The sequence below is a fragment of the Camelus ferus genome, chromosome 10, assembly GCF_009834535.1.
Source record: "Camelus ferus isolate YT-003-E chromosome 10, BCGSAC_Cfer_1.0, whole genome shotgun sequence".
NCBI classification, from domain to species: Eukaryota; Metazoa; Chordata; class Mammalia; order Artiodactyla; family Camelidae; genus Camelus; species Camelus ferus.
Window position 1 is genome coordinate 68,177,654 of NC_045705.1, and position 20,294 is coordinate 68,197,947.

At 59.8% G+C, this 20,294-nt stretch overlaps 2 protein-coding genes across 11 annotated transcripts in view; one reads left to right on the forward strand and one right to left on the reverse strand.

The window, feature by feature from the left end:
• Positions 1–4,188: 4,188 nt before the first annotated feature.
• Positions 4,189–8,744, reverse strand: LOC106729546. Of its 4 annotated transcripts, XM_032490070.1 has the most exons (3): positions 8,403–8,719; positions 5,474–5,967; positions 4,189–5,264 (listed from the first exon to the last, which is right to left on the reverse strand). In XM_032490070.1, exons 2-3 carry the CDS (start codon positions 5,688–5,690, stop codon positions 4,732–4,734), a joined length of 750 nt encoding a protein of 249 aa, XP_032345961.1. In that variant the 5' UTR covers positions 5,691–5,967; positions 8,403–8,719; the 3' UTR covers positions 4,189–4,731. The 4 variants fall into 4 exon arrangements, 3 of the variants coding, with proteins under 3 accessions (XP_032345961.1, XP_032345962.1, XP_014414273.2); XR_004323459.1 differs by lacking the exon at positions 5,474–5,967 and having other exon boundaries at positions 8,403–8,744; XM_032490071.1 differs by lacking the exon at positions 5,474–5,967 and having other exon boundaries at positions 8,505–8,720.
• Positions 7,860–20,294, forward strand: part of TPCN2 (two pore segment channel 2) — a 28,999-nt gene continuing 16,564 nt past the window's right edge. For 5 of the 7 annotated variants that reach the window (XM_032490065.1, XM_032490061.1, XM_032490063.1 and 2 more), the window contains exons 1-3: positions 13,609–13,770; positions 15,061–15,177; positions 19,384–19,490. In XM_032490065.1, the coding sequence (XP_032345956.1) occupies positions 13,756–13,770; positions 15,061–15,177; positions 19,384–19,490 (239 nt within the window). In that variant the 5' untranslated portion in view covers positions 13,609–13,755. Of the gene's footprint in view, positions 8,073–12,425; positions 12,491–13,156; positions 13,234–13,591; positions 13,782–15,060; positions 15,178–19,383; positions 19,491–20,294 lie in introns of those variants that run through there. The other 2 variants (XM_032490068.1, XM_032490062.1) reach the window with 2 other exon arrangements.

A 20,294-nucleotide genomic window follows, 5' to 3' on the forward strand; every position in this document is an offset into this window, starting at 1 on the left:
TTATTCTCCTATAAAACAACACGGGATCGAGACACAGAGGTAGTTGGCAGTTTGCCCAAAATAACACAGCTGGGGGCACAGCTGGGAGCCGGAGGGGGGGTGTGTTTCTGACATTCAAACCGAGTTTGGTGCATCCCACGGGCGGGCGGGTATCTTGGGAGAGAAGCCCTCTTGGACAAAGCGAGCCGCCAGCAATGGCCCTGGCATGACACGAAGGACGTTTGGGCCGAGTCAAAGCCGGTGTCCCCACCAAGAGGACAGCTTGCTCCACTGCAGGTTCCAAGGGACACCACTGACCAGGGCAACGGCTGGAAAGGCCGGAAACGCAGCGGCGGGTGGTGGGCCGATTGCTCGTTCGTTCGTTTTGGGTGTGGGGGGAGGGGCCGCGGGGACCGGAGGGCTCTGGCCCCCTGTGACTCTCAGGTTTGTTTTCTCCCTGGGGGCAGGCCAGGGAACGGAGTTTGTGTCCCGGGGACCTTTCCTCACCAGCTTTGCAAACCAGTGGCTCTGTGACCGCCCCACTGCTTCCTCTGGGCTGGCCTGTTGGCAGACTGTGCTTTGTGGCTTTGGAGGGTAACCCAAGGTCCAGCTGGCCCTTCCCCAGGCCTGACGTGCTGCGGCCTCCCTCTTACCCACCCCGCCACCGCCCGGCCCCGGGCAGCCTGTCCCTGCTTCCCACCCAGAGTGGGTCCTGTGCTCCTGGACTTGGTGCACGGGTGGTGCAACCTTGGGAGGACCGTCATGGAGCCCTCCGGCCTCCGTTTCCTCATCCCCGCTCCCTGGGACAGCGACAGCTGTCTCGGCTCACAGGGCGGCTGTGAGAACCAGGTGGTGAGGACTGTGGTGTGGGAGAGATCTTAGAGGCATAGAACTTAACAGGAAAACAGAATCTTTCTCACCACTGTTGTGGCAGGCAGCCTTCTAACATGCCCCGCAAGGGTCCGCCTCCTGGAGTTCTCGCCCTGCTATGCTCCCCACCCCTTGAGGCTGGGCTGGATCTGGTGACTCGTTCTAACTTAAAGATCATAGCCAGAATGATGGATGTGGCTTCTGGGATCACGTCCTAGAGGACCGTGACTTCCACTGTGCTAGTCCTCTGTCTCTCTCAGGTCTTTCTCACCTGCTCATTCTGATGAAGCTGGCTGCCTGTCGTGAGGTGTCCTAGGGAGAGACCACGTGGCAGGGAACCGAGGCTCTCAGTCCAGCAGCCCGTGAGGACCTGAATCCAGCCCAGAGCTGCTGAGTGAACCTGGCCCCGGAGGCGTCTGCAGTCTCCACCCCAGCTTGAGTGTAGCCTGGGAAAGAGAGACATCCAGCTGAGCTGCATCCAGGTTCCAGACAACAAACGTTGTCTTAAACCATGACTTTCTGGGGTTCTTTGTTACGCAGCCATAGATAACCCATACACATATGGAGTTTAATGTGTCTTAGGAAAAACGTAGCACGTGAAACTGGGTTTGTGACAGTTACTGCTTGCGGTCGCACTAAGTAGGGAAAAGTAATCTGAAGAGATCTCTAAGATGGGGGAGGGATGGGAAAAAATCGGGACTTCAGACGATGACCCAAGTCTGGTGATCGCAGCGATATTGACAGGATGGTGATAGACGCTGCAGCAGGTGTGCTCAGCATTACGGGTAATTCTGGATTATGTCTGCGGGCCACTGTCCTCAAGGTGCGGCGAAGCCCTCCTCTTTCCAGGCTGAGTTCTGTTCTGCTGAGGGGGTGGGGGCTGCACCACATAAAGATCGTTCAGGTTTCGCCCTCCTGCCTCCCTTTGCTTGCTGCCCCTCCCTGGCTCCTCCCCACATCACGGCCTCAATGTGCCCAGCATCCCCATCTGGGGAGGAATGGCTCTGGGGACTCTCTGCTGTAGTCCAGTGTCCAGTGGGTTGAGGAGACTGAGGATCAGGAAACCCTCCTAGGGAAGCTTCTGGCTGTGGCAGAGTCATCACCCTTCTCTGGGCTGAGGAGGAGGGATGGCAGGGACTGGGGAAGGAAGAGGAAGGAGAGAGGGAGGTAGGGGTAGGGGTGTCAGATGATGTCGCTGTCACACCCGGGGTTTCCTGCAGGACTGCTCCCCAGTATGGGGCTCCAGAAAGCCCCCTGGACAGAGCTGGTAGGAGGCCTGGCGACCTCACCTAGCCTCAGCCCCAAACAAGGTGGGACCTTGGCAGAGCACTTCTCGCCTCTGGCCTCAGTTTCCCCATCCCTAAAAGCAGGGCCCTGCAGGCCTGCCCAGCCTTTTACGGGGTGTGGCTGGAGCCCACTGAATCTGCGTCCCTCCCTCCAAAGCCTGGGAAATGCAGTCACAGCATCCTTTCTCCCAGTTCCCTCGGTCTCGTCCACTGGACCAGACAGACATGGGGCTCTGAGGGTGGGCTGGAGGGCAGACAGGGCGGGACTGGCACTCAGGCTGTTCCTGCTGGAAGGATGCCCCCTACCACTGGGTGCCTCCCTCTGCCCAGTGCTTGACACATGTCACCTTGCTTGGACCCTCTCAAAAGGCTTGTGAAGCTGGTGTAATTCTCTCCCTACTTTGGACAGGAAGCAGGCTCAGAGAGGGCCGTGACGTGCCCAGGGACGCACAGCGGGCTGGCAGAGCCAGAATGCCGGTGTCCCAAATCCGGTTTTGTTCGCTGCTGTCCCGCAGCACCCAGACTGATGTCTGGCATGTAGCAGGTGCTCAATAAATATTTTTTGGGCAGGGCTGGCTAAGTAATGGCTCCTGGTTGACCTCACAGAGTGGCTGGACCTGGGGGAGGCAACTCGAGCCGAGGGCTGGACCCCAGCCGAGGTTACATTGCCACTAGGCACTAGGCAAGTGCCTCACAGCGATCTTGGGTTTTTTATGATCCCACTTCACAGAAGAGGAAACTGAGGCACGCAGAGGGGCTGTGACCTGCCCAAGGTCCCACTGGGGACTGGGGACAGGCTGGGCTCTGGTTTCTCCCTCTGGTTTCTCTCCCAGGTGGGACAGCTGGCTCCTTGGCCCAGTCCCCCTCAGCCAGTGCCCCCAGGCCCAGGAGACCCACACTCGGGACGGGACCGCCAGGCTGCCCAGACAGCCCCCAGCCCTTTCTCCCCACCCTCCCACCGAAAGCACCCCCGAAGCATGAGGCTGACTGACTTACAGAAAGCTTGCAATGGACATGGCCCAGAGACCATCTGTCTGCTCCCCAGGGACAGTTCGGTCCTACCAGGGACAATACTCGGGCATCTGAGAACCTTATTTCTGTCTCCCTTTTTGTGAGCGCGCCTTCTGTGAGCCCACCTGCGCCCACACCTGCCTCAGCACCACAAGGTCTGCGTAAACGCCTCCAGGGCGCTGCATTCCACTTGGGTTTGTACAAACAGCAAAGGGATTCTTTAATTGTAGTAAAGACAAGCCCTCGGGGGATGCGCCATTTTTTGCAAAGAGCTGGGTGCGTCTATTCTTTCCTTTTTCAGAATGAAAATATGTTACTTTTTTCCAGGTTTTAAATTGCATGGTGATGGTTAAAAACAAAAACCAAAGAGCAAAACCCAGAACCAATCAAATCTATGAGCACGTCTTGTGATTTCTCGCTGTCCTCGCTAACCACATTCTTGCCCTCCAGAGCTGTGTCGTCTTTTAAATAGCTGCCAACGGATGAGCTCAAAGATGTCGTTGTTATTTGAATTTGCATGTTTGTATTTGAATAAGATGGAGCTTTATTTCAAGTTGTTCATTACTGAAATTTTTTCTTTTGTGATCTGTTTTTTTTTTTTCCTCTTCAATCACCTTTATTTTTAAACATTTTTAGAAATTTGCAACTCTCTTACATTTTTAAGATATGTGAAACAACTAAAATTGTCTAGTATCTGCCTTGGGGTGTGTGTGTGTGTGTTTGGCATCAAAAGAAAACGTTTTTATTCTGGCTGCATATATTTAGAAATGCTACATGACAAACACTATCTTAAAACAAGAAGGTGAAGCAGAAGTTACAAAACAGGAAATAGAGGTCGCAAAATCTCAAATTTTCTCATCTATGAATTTAGTACTGAATTACTCATGCACTTAGGAAAAACTATAAATTAAGACTAAGCTAATACAGATAATAAGTAGTTTGAATGGGGTTGTCTTGCTTAAGTTTTTTTGGTTCAGTTTCTTTTTTTCCTTCCTTCGTTCCTTCCTTCGTTCCTTCCTTTCTTCCTTCCTTCCTTCCTTGCTTGCTTTTTTTGCTTAGGTTTTCAAACTAACCAGAATTCATTCAGGTCAATATCCAGCAGTTACTTCCACATTGTAAATAGTAGCCTAATGTACAGAGAATTCTCATTGTCTCAAACATCTCTACCAGGACAAACTTAGAGGATGCTTTAGATCAGAGTTGGCATTTAATTTCAACCAAAATACAACACTATAGACTATATTCCTAACGATTTCAACGGGGAAATTAGGTAATTACGAGAGTACATCAACGAGTTCATGTTTAAATACTGCTGCCGCCGAGTTACAATGCTCTACTACCAGGAGTCACTGTGGCATCGATGTGGAACCAGGACAAACTAGGGAGAGCTGGAAGGACGTGTCCTCCCCAGACACACGTGTGGACGTGGTGCGGTGGCTGTGGGGGTCAGACCCGGGTGCTGGGAGATGAGTCACCCCTGCAGGTGAGCCTGGAGCCCTGAACCCTCATGGGGAGACTCTCCTCCTTGCTGGGGGCCTGATGCCTGGGGAGCCCCACCTCCAGGTCCCTGGGGGCAGCTGCCAGGTTAGCAGAGCACTAGGGCCCCGTCGGAAGGGCTGGGGGTCACCCTGGACCTGCAGCGCCTGCCTGTGGCACTAGTTGTCTTCCCTGAGCTCCTGGGGCTTTCTCTCCATCCCCGCGGCCCCCATCCAGCTCTCCTGGGCTCTCTTCTCCACAAAGAGGACCTCCTTCTGCTGGTGGGCACGGTTTTCCTCCAGTGCTGGCCCTGGGCCTCGGCCACCTCTTGGTAGACGCCGCGGATCTGCTGTGTGGAGGTCGTCTGTCCCCTTGCGGCGGCCAGCTTCCTCTCCAGCTCTGAGCAGGATGCTTCCTCCTTGCACCACTTCTCCTGAAGCTGCGTCAGGTGATCCACGTGGACTCCGGGCAGCATCTGGAGCCTCTGGCGCAGCTGCTGGGTCTCGCTGTGGAGCCGGGCCTTCTCCCACCGCAGACCTGCCTCCTCCGCCTGCACGCTGGCTATGTGTCCGGTCAGCTCTTGAGTCATCTGCTTTTCTTCCCCCACTGGTCTGGCTCTTCCTTGAGGTTCCAGCCCAGGACCTGGACGGGACACTGTGATGTCACCTGGGACCTGCTTCAGGTCACCTTCTGGACGAGGGACGGATGGGGGGCCCTGTGATGCCCCCCTGCGCCCCGCTGGCCTTTGGCACTGCCGTCCCCCCCCCGCCATCTCCCAGAGGCCTGGGCCCGGGCCCTGGCCATGGGGCGGCCCTCAGTGGGCGCTCAGCAAGGGACTCCAGCTGGCCGACCTTGTCCTGCAGGGCCCACTCCCTTTGGGCGTCTGCCTCCACCAGTCTTTCTTTCTCTTCCTCCTTCTCCTGGACTTGCTGCTTCCATCTCCCGATTTCCCAGGCCAGCAGCTCTGGACTTTCTGGAGAAAGAGGGTTTTCCTGCAGGTCCTCCTTCCCTCTCTGCTGAAGCTGCTCCCCAGTGCTCTCTGGTGGCTGGAGGCTGGGTGTCTCTCATCGGTCACTTTGGAGAGCTGAGAAGGCAGGCTCCTGTGAGCCTTTTCTAGGAAGTCCACGGTGCCCTGAAAGGCCGACCTGCTCAGGCTTGTGTTCAGAGCCGACGTGCATAAAGTTTGTAAGAGGGGAGGACTGGCTTCCCCGCCGGGCAGCCTGCTGGCTCCATCGGCTTGGGTCGTGGGTCCCCCGGTCTCAGTCTCTTGTCCACAGGCTTCATCGCGGGAAGAGCATCCTTCTCCTTCGGGAAGTGTGCCATTTCTTTACTGTCAAGACCAGCCCTGCCACACATACCAGGGTCCCCCAGGGAAACAGAAGGGTCAGGCTTTCCCAAACCAGCAGCAGAGCGCCCCACAGGTGCTCCAGCTTCAGGGGGGATGCGGGCCTGGGGACAGGTGGCAGGCCCTCCATGGCTGCCAGGGCCCCACAGCTCTGCCTCTGAGGCCAGGGTCCTCTGGGCCACAACTGACTGCTCAGAACCATGCGGGGTGTTCTGTCTCCAGGTAAACAGGTCCCTGATGACCGGGGCTGACCATCAGTTGGGCTGGGGGAGGGGAGGCCAGCCAGGTTCTAGGAAATAGTTCCCCCAACTTGGCTCTGGAGTTAGAGTGATGTCACTTCTCCAGGCACCAGGGGAGGGGGGAAGGGCTGATCCCAGCCTGCAGCTGGGCCACTCTGGCCCCCTTGTAATCTGGTTCTTGTTCTTTGTCCCTTTCCCTACCTATGGGGGATTTAATCTTTTTCTTACTGATTTAAAAAATGTTTTTATTATGTATTTATTTTTTAAATTGAAGTATAGATGATTTACAGTGTTGTGTTAGTTTCAAGTGCATAGCAAAGTGATTCAATTATAATATACATATATATTATTTTTCAGATTTTTTTTTGTGGGGGAGGTAATTAGATTTATTTATTTTTAGGGGAGGTCTTGGGGATTGAACCCAGCCTTGTGCATGCTAAGCACACACTACCACTTGAGCTACACCTTCCCCTAGATTCTTTTCCATTATAGGTTATTACAATATATTTAATACAGTCCCCTGAGCTATATAGTAGGACCTTGTTGCCTATCAATTTTGTATGTAGCAGTGTGTACGTGTTGTATATAGTAGTGTGTTTATCTTACTGATTTTTAAGAGCTCCGTAGGAGGCAGAATTTTGGCCCCTATGGCCTCCCCTATACCACACGGCTGTGGTTACGGTTGGTTAGGTGGCAAAACAGATTTTGCAGATGTAAGTAGGGTTACTAATCAGCTGATCTTAAAATAAGGAGATTATCCTGGATTATCTGGTGTGTCCAGTGTAATCATACCAACCCTTAAAAGCAAAGAGATGCTGCAGAGGGGAGGTTAGAGGGTTTGGAAGCATCTTGCTGCATCTGAAGCATCTCATTCAAAGCATGGGAAGGATTCAATGTGCTCCTGCTGGATCTGATGATGGAGGGGGCCACGAGCGAAGGAATGCCGTGGCCTCTCGTTGCTAAGAATGACCCCTAGCTGAAAATGGGTACCTCAGCCCTAGCCCCGTAAGCAGTGAATTCTGCCAACCACCTGGTGAGCTTGGCTTAGGCGGGTGAAACCTTGACTTTGGCCTTGTGAGGTCTGGCCCCTGGACTTATGACTTCCAGGATTTAGATAACAAGTGGGAGTTGTTTTAAGCTAAATTTGTGTAACCTGTTAACTACAGCAACAGAAAAAAGCTCTTTATATAGCAATGTTGAAAACACTTTTTATATATAGTATAAATACTTTTTCAGGTACTTCATTTGTTTTTTTAAAGTTTACCCGCAATTATAGTGAAGCTTCCTAAATTCATTAATAAAGGGTAAACTCAAGTTCCATTTTGGAGGATGACTTTGGGGTCAGTACCGCAAACTCACATGCAAAACACAGATTCCTAGGCTCTGCTCCCAGTGTTTCCGATTGGGCAGGGCTGAGAGGAACCAAGAATGTGCATTTCTACCCAGCGCCCACGTGGTGCTGACGGGTTGGGGACCATCCTTTGAGAAGGCATTCCTCCCAGCCCTAGGAAGGTCCTTAGAGCCGCTCCCTGAAGGAAGCTGAGCCCCACCCACAGGGGGCGGGTCGGAGAGGCCCCGCCTCCAAGAGTGAGCTCTCCGTCTTCATTGCCTGATAGTGAAGGGGCGTCCCCTACATCCCAGTGCGGGGCCCGCCTCCTCCCCAACTCCAGGGCCGGGGATACTGCGCCTGCGCAGTGGGGCTCGGTGCTGGCGTCCTGCGCTTCTGTGAGGTCCGGGTGGCGGGCGGTGACCCCATGGCTGACCCCCAGGAGGAATCGAAACCCCTTTTAAGCCGGGTTCGCGGCGGCAGCGGCCGCGACCGCCCAGAAGGCGCACCCGCTTGCCGCAGCGTCCAAGTCGGCCCTGGTGAGCGGCGGCCTGGGGGGTGGGGGCCGGGCCGCGCGGGGTGGCGCGTGGGGGTCCTGCCGGCCGGCGCCGCGGCACTGCTGTTGCTGCGCGCGCGCCCCTCTGGCCGGGGGCCGAGCGGGGCCGAGCGGGCCCGGCGGCGCGGGGCGCGAGGGGAGCTGCCCTACGGAGGGACGTGCGGTTGCGCCCTGCGGACCCCGGCCCCGGGCGCGTCGTCCAGACGCTGCAGGGCCGTCCCTGCTCCCGGCCCGCCGGGCTGAGAGGCCTCGCTCAGCCTGGGGCAGCCAGCCCCCGGAGGCCCCCTCGGTGAGCGCAGGGGCAGATACTTACCTGCTGCTTTCCGTGGGTCACCTTAGTGACTCCTAGGAGGCAGCACTTCCGTTTTCCCCGTTTCTGTGGGGGAAACTGAGGCACAGAGGGGCGTCCCCTTACCCAAGATCACACAGGAAGTGGCGGAGGTGGGATTCGAACCCAGCTGGGAGCGAACTGGGAATCCTTTGCTCTGCCTACTCACTCCTGGGCCCAGGAGGCTTCCCGGTGGCTGGCGCCGCTTCAGTTTAGGCTTGGGGCAGGCCTCCTGGGACCAGAGCAGCTTCCTCCCTTGCCCTCTGCAGACCATCCTGCTCTTCCTGTTTATGCACAGGCAGATTGCTGAATCCTGAGGAAGGCGGAGGGTGGAGTCCTTCTGTCCCTGGCAGACACGGGGCGGGGTTGGGGGGTGGGGACTGGGTGCTGGGGTCGGGATGAAAGGCCCTTGGCCTCATTTTACTGATGTGGAAACCGAGGCCCAGAGCGTCTCCAGGACCTGTCCAAGGTCACAGCCCTGGAGTGTGTTGCAGCTGCTACAGGCACCTGTACCGGGTGCTCCTTCTGGGACCACTTTCCCTTTCTGGGCTCACTTTGCTCCTCTGTTGGGGAGGGGTCTGTAGTGTGTGCTCGTCCATGGAATATTGGGGCGGGTCGCCAACGGGAGATAGAAAACATGCCCACCTGCTCACCTCAGAGGCTGTTGCTGGAAAGTTCTCCATCCAGCCCATGCCTCCCAGGGCCCTGGACAAGGGACACAGGCCATGGTCGTGGTGTTCAGAGCACGCAAACTTTGTGCCAGGCGGTCTGGATACCTTTCTGGCACTGCCACTTCCTGGCTGTGTGACCTTGGCAGGTTTCCTAACCTTTCTGAGTCTCAATAAAAGGGGAGTGGTCATAGGGACTGCCCTGGGGGGCGTTGGAAGGATTCAGAGAATCCGGGTCCCTGGCCTGACGGCAGAGCTGGTGTGCGTAGGTGCCGGTGGCTGTTTTGTTCTGAGGGCCGTGATCATTGCAGGTCCCAGCCCTGGCAGAGCGCCCGGTGGGCAGATGAGACCTGTGCTGTAGAGACAGGAGCCAGGGCCAGGCAGTGGCTGGGAGGGCTCTTTGTCCCGACACCGTGCCTCGCTGAGGGCTTCCGAGAATGTGGACAGGACTCTCTGCTGCCTGGCAAGGCTCTGCAGACCCTCGTTGAATTTCTGCCCAGCTCCGGTGGGGGGCTCCCAGATGGGGCCCTGTGCTCAGGGTCTGCCAGTCCCACAGTCTGACTCTCCCACCAGCAAGACTGGGGGAAGGCTGCTGCTGGGTGCCCCGCAGACCCCAGTGGACCCTGTGGTCAGGTCCTGAGTCAGCCCAACCTCATGGGCCACGAACCCAGGGTGGGGATGGTCGTTTTCTGGTTCCCGGTCAGGGAATTACAGAGAAGCCAGAGGACAGTGGGTTGCTGTGCTACGGGAGGGGCTTTTAGAATAGTAATAGCAAATGGCCATGAAGGGCTTACTGTGCGTAGCAGTTTAGTGACAGTAACCCATTCAGCCTGCACATCAGTCGTATTCTGTAGAGCCTGCGGGGACTGAGGCACAGAGAGGTTAAGGGGCTTGCCCAGGGTCACACAGGGAGCTGGTCAGGTTCCCACCAGGTACTGTGGGAGCCGAGGGGCTGGAGCCAGAGGGGGGCGAGGATTTATACTGGGATGTTGGGGACGGGAGGGTTGGGGCTGCAGGGCGGATGTGGGACACGGTGTTTGAGCCCCCATATCCTGTGTACTCTGACATTCTAACCTGCTGTGCCCAGCGGGGTGGTGGGGATACGGAAAGGTGACTGCTGCCTGGGGTGATGAGTCCTTAGACTGCCCAGTCGGGGGACAGTGCTCCTGGGTAGGGCTTGGAGGCTTTGGAGAGCTTGACCTTGGGGGAGCCCAGTGCGGTATGAGGGGCATGGAGGGATGGGGTGGAGGAGGCAGGAGAGGAGGTGGCTGGGCAGAGCTGTGAGTCTGTGTGGCGGGGCTGGGGGCAGAGTGTGGACTTGCTCCTGGAGCGGTGGGGACCCACAGAGAGCTGTCATGTGCTGCCTGAGGGCTCACCACGAGATCCCTCCAGTTGCTGCAGGAAGGGAGAGGGAGGCTGGTGTCTGGCTGCAAAGCCGGGTGGGATGGCCTTCCTGAGGGTTGATGCCTTGAGGGCTGGGTTGCTGGGAGTGACCCCCTTCAGCCACACCCAGTCCTGGTCCTGGAGGGAGCTCTGGCCGCCCGTCTGTTCTTCTCGAGGAAGCTCGTCTCCTTAGACCTCTCCAGGCTGAGTTCCATCTCTTGCCTGCGGGTTTGGTGGCGTGGGGCCTCTTGCAGGCTCCCCTTGGCCGGTCACGCATTCCCTCCAGCGGTAGGCCTTGAGGGCTGTTGCGCACCGAGCTCACGCTGTCCTGGGCTCTGTGGGTACAGCAAGGAACAAAACTGAAGACCTTTGGATCACAAAGTTCCCGGGGTGCTTCTGGGGGAGGTAGGCAGCCACCACCCTCAGAGCCTCCCTGGGAGAACCTCTAGGCCCTGCGGGGTGAGTGTGGGGCTAGCACGTGGCGGGGAGCAGAGGCCCGGGCGGGAGAGGCTGCTTGTTCTGGGTGACACAGCAAGGGGGTGGCAGAGACAGGGCAGAGTCTCTGACCTCTGTCCAGGGCCCCCACAGCCCTGACTGGTCCCCATGCCCTGCAGATGGTGGTAGCAGCATCCCTGGGGACGGCAGCAGAGTGGGCAGAGGCCCGGAGCTCTGCCTGCGTGCCCGGCCTCCCCGCCTCTGGCCGTGGCAGCTCTGCTGCAGAGCACTGTGCATCCCTGTGCTCTCTCTCTACTGGTTAAGGGTGGTTTTGGCAGCTGCTGGTCTCAAGGAAGTAGAAGTCTTCACTGGAAATGGTGACAGGGGTGTTCACCTCGTTTCCAAGCCCTGATCTGGGAGCTGCTGGGTGCTGCGGGCTGGTTCCGCTCCCCCAGGGGCCTGGGTGGCACCCTCTCCTGGGCCTCAGGCAGTAGGCTTCCTCCATCACCCAGTTGTGGCTCCTCATGCCTTTCTCGTCCCTTTGTGTCACAGTGGCTTTTGCAGTAAGTCGCAGAGGCACACGTGCCCATGATGAGGGGGGAAAACCCAAGGCCAAGGTGACCGACCAGGGGCACAGCTTGGGGCTTTTTGACAGGCAGGGGCTGGGGTGCTGGACTGAGGTTAAGCCACCTGACTTGTCCTGAAGGTGCCTCGTAGCTAGGAGCCTGTTCGGGCCCATGGAGGCCCCATCCCAGCCTCCTTGGCCCTGAGGACCGAAGTTGCTGGTTGGTGAAGGTTCCCTTGGTTTCCATCCTCAGAGTGACTCGGCTGCGGTGGCCTGACCCTGTGGGCCCGTGACAGCGAGCGGGGGGTTGATGGCCTCAGAAGGTTCTTCTTAGTTCTCAGTATTTGACAGAGGGTCATGCAGCACCTCAAGGTTCTGGGTATCAACTTCATGTGTCAGTGTTAAATCTGCTCGTGTTTGATGGAAGGTAGGCGGATAGCCCTTCCCCAGCTTACAGTCGGGGAGGCTGGGGTACAGCGTCCTGACAAAAGCCACCCAGAGGCCGGCGGCAGTGGGACAGGGCAGAAGGGTGGCCACGAGCACACTCTGTGTGCTGGGCCGGGCCTGGGGGCCAGCTGGTGGGGCCCCCATTTGACAGGAGGAGATGGGGCAGTGAGCTTAAGCCTCTGGGCCAGCAGGTGGGGAGCCAGGGTCTGAACCTCTCGAGTCTGGTTCTGTCTCGCTCGCTGCTTTGGGCCTTCTGCCTCTCCGCCCCGGGGTGCCGGGACCATGGGAGCTGCTTCTCTCCGGGGCCTGGAGCCCGTGCACCTGCTCAGACCCTGCGCCACACGGGAGCACAGCCTGCGTGGGGGTCCTGTCCTGTGGGCACTTGCAGACAAGAGGCATCTGGTTCCAGAGTCTTGGAAGGAGCGCGGCCTTCCCTCTCTCTCAGTCGCCCTGTAGCAGGTGAGCACCTCGAGACCTCCGCCTCACCCCACGCGTCCTCTCTGCCCGCAGGCACCACAGCCAGGCGGGATCTGTGCTTGGACCAGGCCGTGGTCTTCATCGAAGACGCCATCCAGGTGGGTGGCACTTGCTCCTGGTGGGGGGTTGGGCTTGTCTCCGGGGATCATGGGTTCTGGGCCAGGGCTGCGGTTGCTGGACTACGTGGTCACTGTAACCGTGATGGCCGGGCTTTTGGGCCTGGTCCCCTCGAGGCCTCCCCAAGGAGATGGGTCACTCCAGTCACTCATTTCACTGACTCACCGCCTACTGAGGCCTGGCGTGTGCTCCCTGTTCCCGGGCCTGTGGAAGCTGCTCGAGGTGGCAGGACCTTGCCCCTCCCGCACATGACACACAGGCTTGTCTAGGGAAGTAGAGCATGGAAGTGGGTGGCGCCCCGGGTGGGAGATGAGGCTGGGGAGCCCTGGAGGGCGACACAGCGGAAGGGGGAGGGGTTGGCCTCACACAGAGGAGGGGACAGCCTCGCGGGCGGACAGAGGGCACTGCTGCGTGTCCAGCAGAAGAGTGTCTGTCCACCTGGGGGCCCTGGGAGCCGGCCCTTGGGGGCGCTCCCTCTGCCGGGCAGACCTTGCAGCGGGGAGGGTCTGGCCTCACCTACGTGCCAAGTCGGAGCGGACCCTGCGACCGGCAGCATGTCTCCCCGCCTGGAGCCTGTCATGGGTGAGAGGGGTGCCCCGCGTGCGGCACAGAGGGGACCCCCTCACGCTCCCCTGTGGCCTTTCCAGTACCGCTCCATTAATCACCGCATGGACGCCAGCTCGCTGTGGCTCTACCGGTGGTACTACTCCAGCTTGTGCCAGTGGTGAGAACGCACCGCGTGCGCCCCGGGGCTCCCGCAGCCGGGTGTGGGGGGGCCGGTGCCGGGGTGCTGGCAGGTGCCCCTCCTGTGGTGGAGGGCGAGCCGCCGTCTACACTCCTCACTGGAGCAGAGCCCAGCCTGTGGACAGAAGGGCTTCCCTGTGGTGAGGGCCCCTTTCCAGAGCCCTCTGATCAGCCACGGTACTTGAGACTTGCCCCCGTAATGCTATCCGACCGCACACGAGCGACCGCTGAGCAGCTCCGCCCTTTGGGCCTGCGGGCCCCGCTGCCCGCTGATCCACCTTTGGGCTGCAGACGGTGGCTGCTTCTTGCATTTCAACCAGTTTTTGTCCCTTTTCCAGGATTCTGAGCTTCACTATTTTCTTGATCCTGTTTTTGGCTTTTATTGAGACCCCTTCCTCGCTCACCAGCACCGCGGATGTCCGCTACCGCCCGGTGCCCTGGGAGCCGCCCTGCGGCCTGACCGAGGGCCTGGAGGCGCTCTGCCTGCTGGTCTTCGCGGCTGATGTCTCCAGTGAAGGTGAGGAGGGTGCGCGGGGTGGGAGCCGGGGCTGGCGCCCTCCCAGCCCGGCTGCTGCTCCTGGGTTTATTATTAGCGCTCCCGGAGCTAGCTGCCTGTCCTGACCGTGCACTTTGACCTCTGAACAGAGGCCAGGGCTTTCTCCTGGAGAATCGTAGGCCTTGAAGCTGAGGCTCCGTGAGCTCTGCCCCTCCCCAGAGTGTGTTGGAGTGTGGCTGAGCCATTGGGGGTGTGCAGCCTCGCGGGACCCTGGGAGGGAGTGGCTGAGGATCCGGTGGTGCCACTGTAAGGAGAGACCCCCTTGACCAAGACGGGACCAGGGGTCTCTCCACGGCCCACGCTCCCTCCCTGACAGAGGAGAAGCCTCGAGGGGAGGAGCCGGCTGTGTGCAGCTCTGGTTCTGTGACCCGGGTCCTTCCCAGAAGCTGGAGGGGGGCCTTGCCTTGCACATTGGAGCTTCTGAGCTGTGTCAGGCGACTTCCCAGTGAGATGCAGTGTGTGCTGCCGACCACACCCATCACTGCTGTCAAACAGCAACTCCGCTGATCCAGTTCCGGCCCCATGTACACGTCCTCGGCTGGATCAAGCCCTGCCTGCAGGCCCTTTTATCTGTTCCTGCCCTGTAGTTGTGCCATTGGTGGGGGGTGGGGTCATCCTCTGTGGTCTCACCCTGAGGGGCGTGGGTGAACGTTGGTGTGTGTGTCTGTGACTGAGGGCCCCAGGCAGTTTCTTGTTTTTTCTTTTTTAGCCTATAATGTGGTTAGGAGGACTGGGGCTTTTTAAGCTGGAACTGAAACTGGTGAGAAGTTCTCAGCAGTTTTTGAATGGTCAGTACTTTTGGGAAGTCTCCAAAGGTGAGAGAGCACACGTTTCACTCTGCGAGCCATGACCTCTGGAGGCATGAGTGATGGGAAATGGCAGTTAGGTGAATCGCCTGCCCGAGGCATGTCCACTGAGCATCTGCTGTTTCCCAGTCTTTTCCAGAGTGATTCCCACGCATAAGCGAAACTGACAGTTGGGTAGGCAGAATGGGCAGGGAGCCCGTTACTGATGGGGAAACAGGCTAGAGCGGTTAAGTGCTGAGCCCAAGGTCACGAGCTGCCCGGGGTCACGAGCTGCCTGGGGTCACGAGCAGGCTGGGCGAGGAGTGTGGGCCTCCTGACCGCCCCTCAGCTTCCTGCTCCCGAGTCATGGGGAGACCACGCTGCTCGCCGAGGCCACCCGCCTCGCCCGTGTGCATCCATGGCCTTGGACAGCAGCCCGGACGCTCACCCGCCGTCTGTCTTGCAGAGCTATCTGGTGGGGTGGGCCCAGTTCCGGAAGAACCCCTGGCTGCTGGCCTACCTCGTGGTGCTGGTTGTGTCTCTCATGGACTGGATCGTGTCGCTGAGTCTCGTTTGTCACGAGGTAGGTGGTGAGGGGGCTCCGAGGGAGCCCTGGGTGGGGCATAGGGTGCAGCTCCGCAGGTGGACGGTGGGCACCAGTCCTGAGGCCCTGCAGCCACCCCACCCACCTGCCCAGCTCTGCCTGTCCTCCGAAGCACATCAGTCACCTGTTGGCTGGGGAGCCTTGTTCCCGTCTTGCAGATGAAGACACTGAGGCCTCAGGATGGCACGAGGACCTGGGAGCAAGTTCCAGGCGTTCTAATTCCTGCCTCAGTTCCTAATTCCTTGCCACACGCCCAGAGCTCTGTGAGGCCTGCCAGTCAGAAAACCTGTGTCAGCTGGCAGCCCTGGATTCTCTGACTGCACCGTCTTTGTCTCCCCCAAGAACACGCAGAAGCACCGCCCTGTGATCTGATAGAACAGATCTGGGGAAAGTTGGTCTGGGAACATCCGTATCCATCAGGGCTGGTCAGGGACACAGAAGCCCATCAGGTGCTTTAGTAGAAAGAATTTAATACAGGGGCTCAAACAGGTGTCGCAGAACAAGAGAGCAAAGGGGACTCAGTGAACACAAAACTGCAGCACGGCCACCCCCAGCCCCAGCTGGGGGATTAAAGGAATTAAATTAAAGGGATTAAGGAGTTTGGGGTTCTGGAACCTGGAGCCTCAGGGGAGGGGCTCCTAAAGCTGAGGCCCTGCCCTCTGACCTCTGGGGAGGGGGTTGGGGCCTCCTAGAGGCACGATGACGTTGGTTCTGGGAGTCCTGGAGGAAGGGGAGGCAGGAACAGCAGGTGGACAGAAGCCAGCAGGTCCCCTCCCTCCTCCCACCTCCTGCCCTCCCCCAGGGCCCCCGCTGCTCGAGGCAGCCGATGAAGGAGATGTCAGTGGAGAGATGTCAGTGGCGGGTCCCAGCCCAGCATCAGAGCAGGGCTGCAGGGCGGATGGAGGGCACGGTGCCCCCTTCAGGCCACACGCCTCCCCCGCATCTCTGCAGGAGCGCTGACAGCGGCAGGCTTCTCCCTGAGAAGCGCTGCCTTCCTTCCCCAAGGAGGAGGCTCTCCCCCCCTCCCCAGAAAGGGACAGAGACCGGCCTAACCGCCACGGGCTCCATTTCTGAGTGACGGTCATTGCGTCCATCTCATGTCACCTGAACATTCTGTCCTTCAAGGCTGAACTGTGAACCTCACCACCAACCATCCTTGCGTGAAATTAGGAGGGGGAGGGGGGAGGGGATGAGGGTCAGTGACACATACAAACACGTGTCTGTGTAACCGGCCAGGAGCAGACCTGGGGCCCTGCAGGCCTCGTTTTGTTAGTGGTTGAGGATCCTAACTGGTATTTATTATCTCCGTCTGGCCTGTGTGCCCTTTGCTTAGTGCAGGGACCCAGACCTTCCTCCCTGAGGGGCCTGAGTCCTCGGTGGCCCTGACGTTTTATTCCTGGAGTTTTGTGGTCATTTTTTGTGTTGGACACACACCTCCCTGCCCCACTGCTTCTGGAGCAGCAGCTCCCCAACTGTCCCTGGCAGTTGGAGCTCTTTGCCCCTGCTGCCCCCCAGCCCTCTTTTCCCGAGCAGGTGTGGTTCGGCCCAGTGGGCCCAGTGTATGTCCCCGGGGGAGCATCCCTCTCGGGAGTGGGTGTTTCCGGATCAGCAGGGCCCGGAGCTGTGGGGTGGGGGGAGTGGGGGTGTCGGCGCGCCTGTTCTGTCCCAGTGCTCAGAGCCCATGCTGGTTTCCTTGCCCCGCAAAGGGCTGCCCCCCAGGCCCATCAGGCCCTCCCTGGGCCAGCTGCTCAGGATGGGGCCAGCGGGTTCTCTGGGCTGTGCCTTGGTCTGAAGTGGCGTTGGTCCCAAGGCTTGGGTGGTGTTCCTGGAGAGGCACTGAGGGCAGGGCGGGCAGAGCCCTGACCCGCCTGCCTGCCTGCCCACCCAGGACAGGTTAGTGCCTTGCCTGGGGAGGGGCCTACTCCCGGGGGCCACACTGGCGCCGGCGCTGAGCTCTGCTTCTGGCAGGGCAGGCCCCCTAGCGGCCTTGGTGGGTGTCCACGTTGGTGGCCCCTTCATCCCTGCCTCTGTGGCCACTTTATATGCAGCCCGTGGAGACTGGAGTGGGGTGGCTGAGGGGAGAGGCTGGGAGACATCCATCTGTCCGGAGAGCCTTGTCCCTGATGCCTCGTGGTGGGTGCTCACTCTGCCTGTCCACACGCGTCCTACCCAGACCTCCTCGTCCCCAGTTGTCCAGGCTGTTCTGTCCACGCCCCTGACCCCCCCCCCCCCGGGAGTCGATACCTTTCTGGTCCATACAGAGTGGACCCTACCCGCTGTAAAGCTTCCCCTTCGGTGCTGTCTTCTGGGAACGCTCTTGACTGAGGTTGAAACTCTGCCCACAGCCCACTTCTGTCCGGGACTGGTCCATCGCCCAGAACCGTCTGCAGTCCAAGCCTGAGGTTTTCCTCTGTGGCCAGCTGGCCAGTCGTAAGGGGCTCCCACAGCACTGGGGGCCTGCAGGGGGGGCCGGGGCCCTCTGACCGCCTCACGCCCGGCCTTTTGTGTCCTTTTGTGCCTGATGGAGTCCTGCTCCCCCCGCCCCCAGCCTTGCGACTGGGAGGGCCGGGTCACACGTGGGCCGCCAGGCACAGGTGGGCCGTGGCCGTGGCTGCTGGCTGTTCCTTGTAGGAGATTAGTTTGCTGCAGATTAGCTGATGGCTTCTCCCCGAAGCCTCTGGGGCCTGGGCTGTGACCCTCAGTGCGATCTAAGCCTCGCCGGGGCCTGGGCTGTGACCCTCAGTGCGATCTAAGCCTCGCCGGGGCCTGGGCTGTGACCCTCAGTGCGATCTAAGCCTCGCCGGGGCCTGGCTGTGACCCTCAGTGCGATCTAAGCCTCGCCGGGGCCTGGGCTGTGACCCTCAGTGCGATCTAAGCCTCGCCGGGGCCTGGCTGTGACCCTCAGTGCGATCTAAGCCTCGCCGGGGCCTGGCTGTGACCCTCAGTGCGATCTAAGCCTCGCCGGGGCCTGGGCTGTGACCCTCAGTGCGATCTAAGCCTCGCCGGGGCCTGGGCTGTGACCCTCAGTGCGATCTAAGCCTCGCCGGGGCCTGGGCCGTGACCCTCAGTGCGATCTAAGCCTCGCCGGGGCCTGGCTGGCGCTGGGCCGGCTCCCCTTGCTGGCAGGTCACGTGGAGGCGCTTTCCCTCCCTTCACACGTGTCCCTGCGTCCATGGCGTGGACGTGGCCGCAGCCGCGGGAAGGCCCTTACTGGGTTGGGTTATTGTGTCTGGGAGAAGCCGCTCTCTGGTCACGTCTGGCCGCAGGTGAGGGTCCAAGACCCACAGAAGGGGTGCGGCCGGACCTCCAGCTCCTGCTTGGCCTGGGGGTGGCTGAAAGACTCCTGATGTGGGCCCTGAGACTGGAGCTTCCGTCCAGGGCAGTGAGCGGGGGCACTGGCCCCTTGGCCTGGGCGCAGGGGTGGATCCCTGAGCCTTGCCCGGTCACCGCTGTTTCTTCTGCCTTCTCAGTCCTGTCGGGAGTCGGGCCCCTGTGAGTACGAGGGCAGCTCAGGACTGAGTGAGTCCTGAGGACACTCACTCCGCAGACGTTCTGAGGGCCTACTGTGCGCTGGTGCTGGCAGGACCTTGTTCTGTTGTGAAAGAGGCTGATGGTACCAGGAAGCACCAGATACATAGTAGGGTCCAAAGTGAGGCAGGTGCCCAGAAGGAAAGGAGCCCAGGGTGGTGCTGGAGGTGGTGGTTATGGTGAGACAGCTGGGATGGGTGCCAGCAGCCAGCTGAGCAGAGGCGGGGTCCTGAGGACACTGAGGGGGGCCCTCCGGTTGTGACGGGGGAGGAGAGGAAGATGTGTGTGTTCATGTGTGTGAGTGTAAGCCTGGAGGTGCGGAGTTCCTGCAGTGGTTCCTGTCCCTCTGTGCAGGACTGGGGGGCCCCGAGCCGTGGGGAGAGGGTGGGGGCTGTGGAGAGGGGCGTGGAGCAGCCCCCAGAGGGTAGGACAGCGGCCTAATAGAGAAGTTCAGGGGCGCCCGGCCATGGGGAGAGCAGGAGGTGGGGGCCGGAGAGGTACGCTGGTCCCCCTTCCCGAGGTGCTGGCCCGGGAGGGATGTGGGGAGGGTGCCGAGAGCCCTCGAGGCAGAGGCCCGGCGCAGCGGGCCAGCAGAGGCCAGGGTCTCCGGGGCCGCCCTGGCTGGCGCTCAGGGCCCTGGCTCGTGGCCTCTTCCAGCCCCTGCGGGTGCGCCGGCCCCTGCGCCCCTTCTTCCTCATGCAGAACTCCTCCATGATGAAGAAGACGCTCAAGTGCATCAGGCGGTCGCTGCCGGAGATGGCCAGGTGGGCTCCTTGTTCAGGGTTGGCAGGGAGGGCCGGGGGCTCTTGCTCCCTGCTGGGCCCACGGCCACGGCCCGGCAGGTGGTCTGTGAGGCCACTGGGTGCCTCACCTGCCCCACTCGTCCTCTGGCCTGGAGCGTGGCTGTGACAGCCTGGGGAGGCTGGCAGGTCGGTGGGCATTTGGGGGTCTCTTGTGCACTCAGGGCAGCCCTGTTAACGGCCTTGCTATGCCCCCCGACCCCGCCCAGAACCCTGCCATCCCCTGCGGTAGAGGGACTATTCCTCCACTTACCCTTGGGTGTGCTCTCACACCCACCTTGATGCAACTGAGAGGAAGTGATTTAACCCTTGTCGGTATCACCCACCTTCCAGCACAAAATCAGAGGCAGAATCCACAGCTGTGGATGCGTCCTGCCTTGGCTGCGACTGCTCCCCTCCCTCCCTGGCCCCCTGCACCCCCAGGACCGTGTTTGGATGCTGTTAGCTGAGACTCTGTGAAGCAGCTCCTCCTGCCCCACCCACCCTGACTCGCGTGGGTGACCTCTCACGGGTCCCAGTTGATGGACTTGGCTTTTCCTCTCTCAGAATCCCTGGGGTCCTTGACGCTGCCTCTCCCAGGCCCCTGGGACATGCCCCTGGGGTTGCGTTTTTCCTGCCAAAGAAAGAATCTCCACTGAGCAGGGCCCCATTGTGAGCACGGCAGGTTCTGGAGCCGAGGAGGGACCAGCCCCAGGGCCTGGCTTTAGGGATCTCCCTGGGTGGCTGGGTCAGCTGTACCCAGACTCCCATTCCTTTTGGCGCATGGGG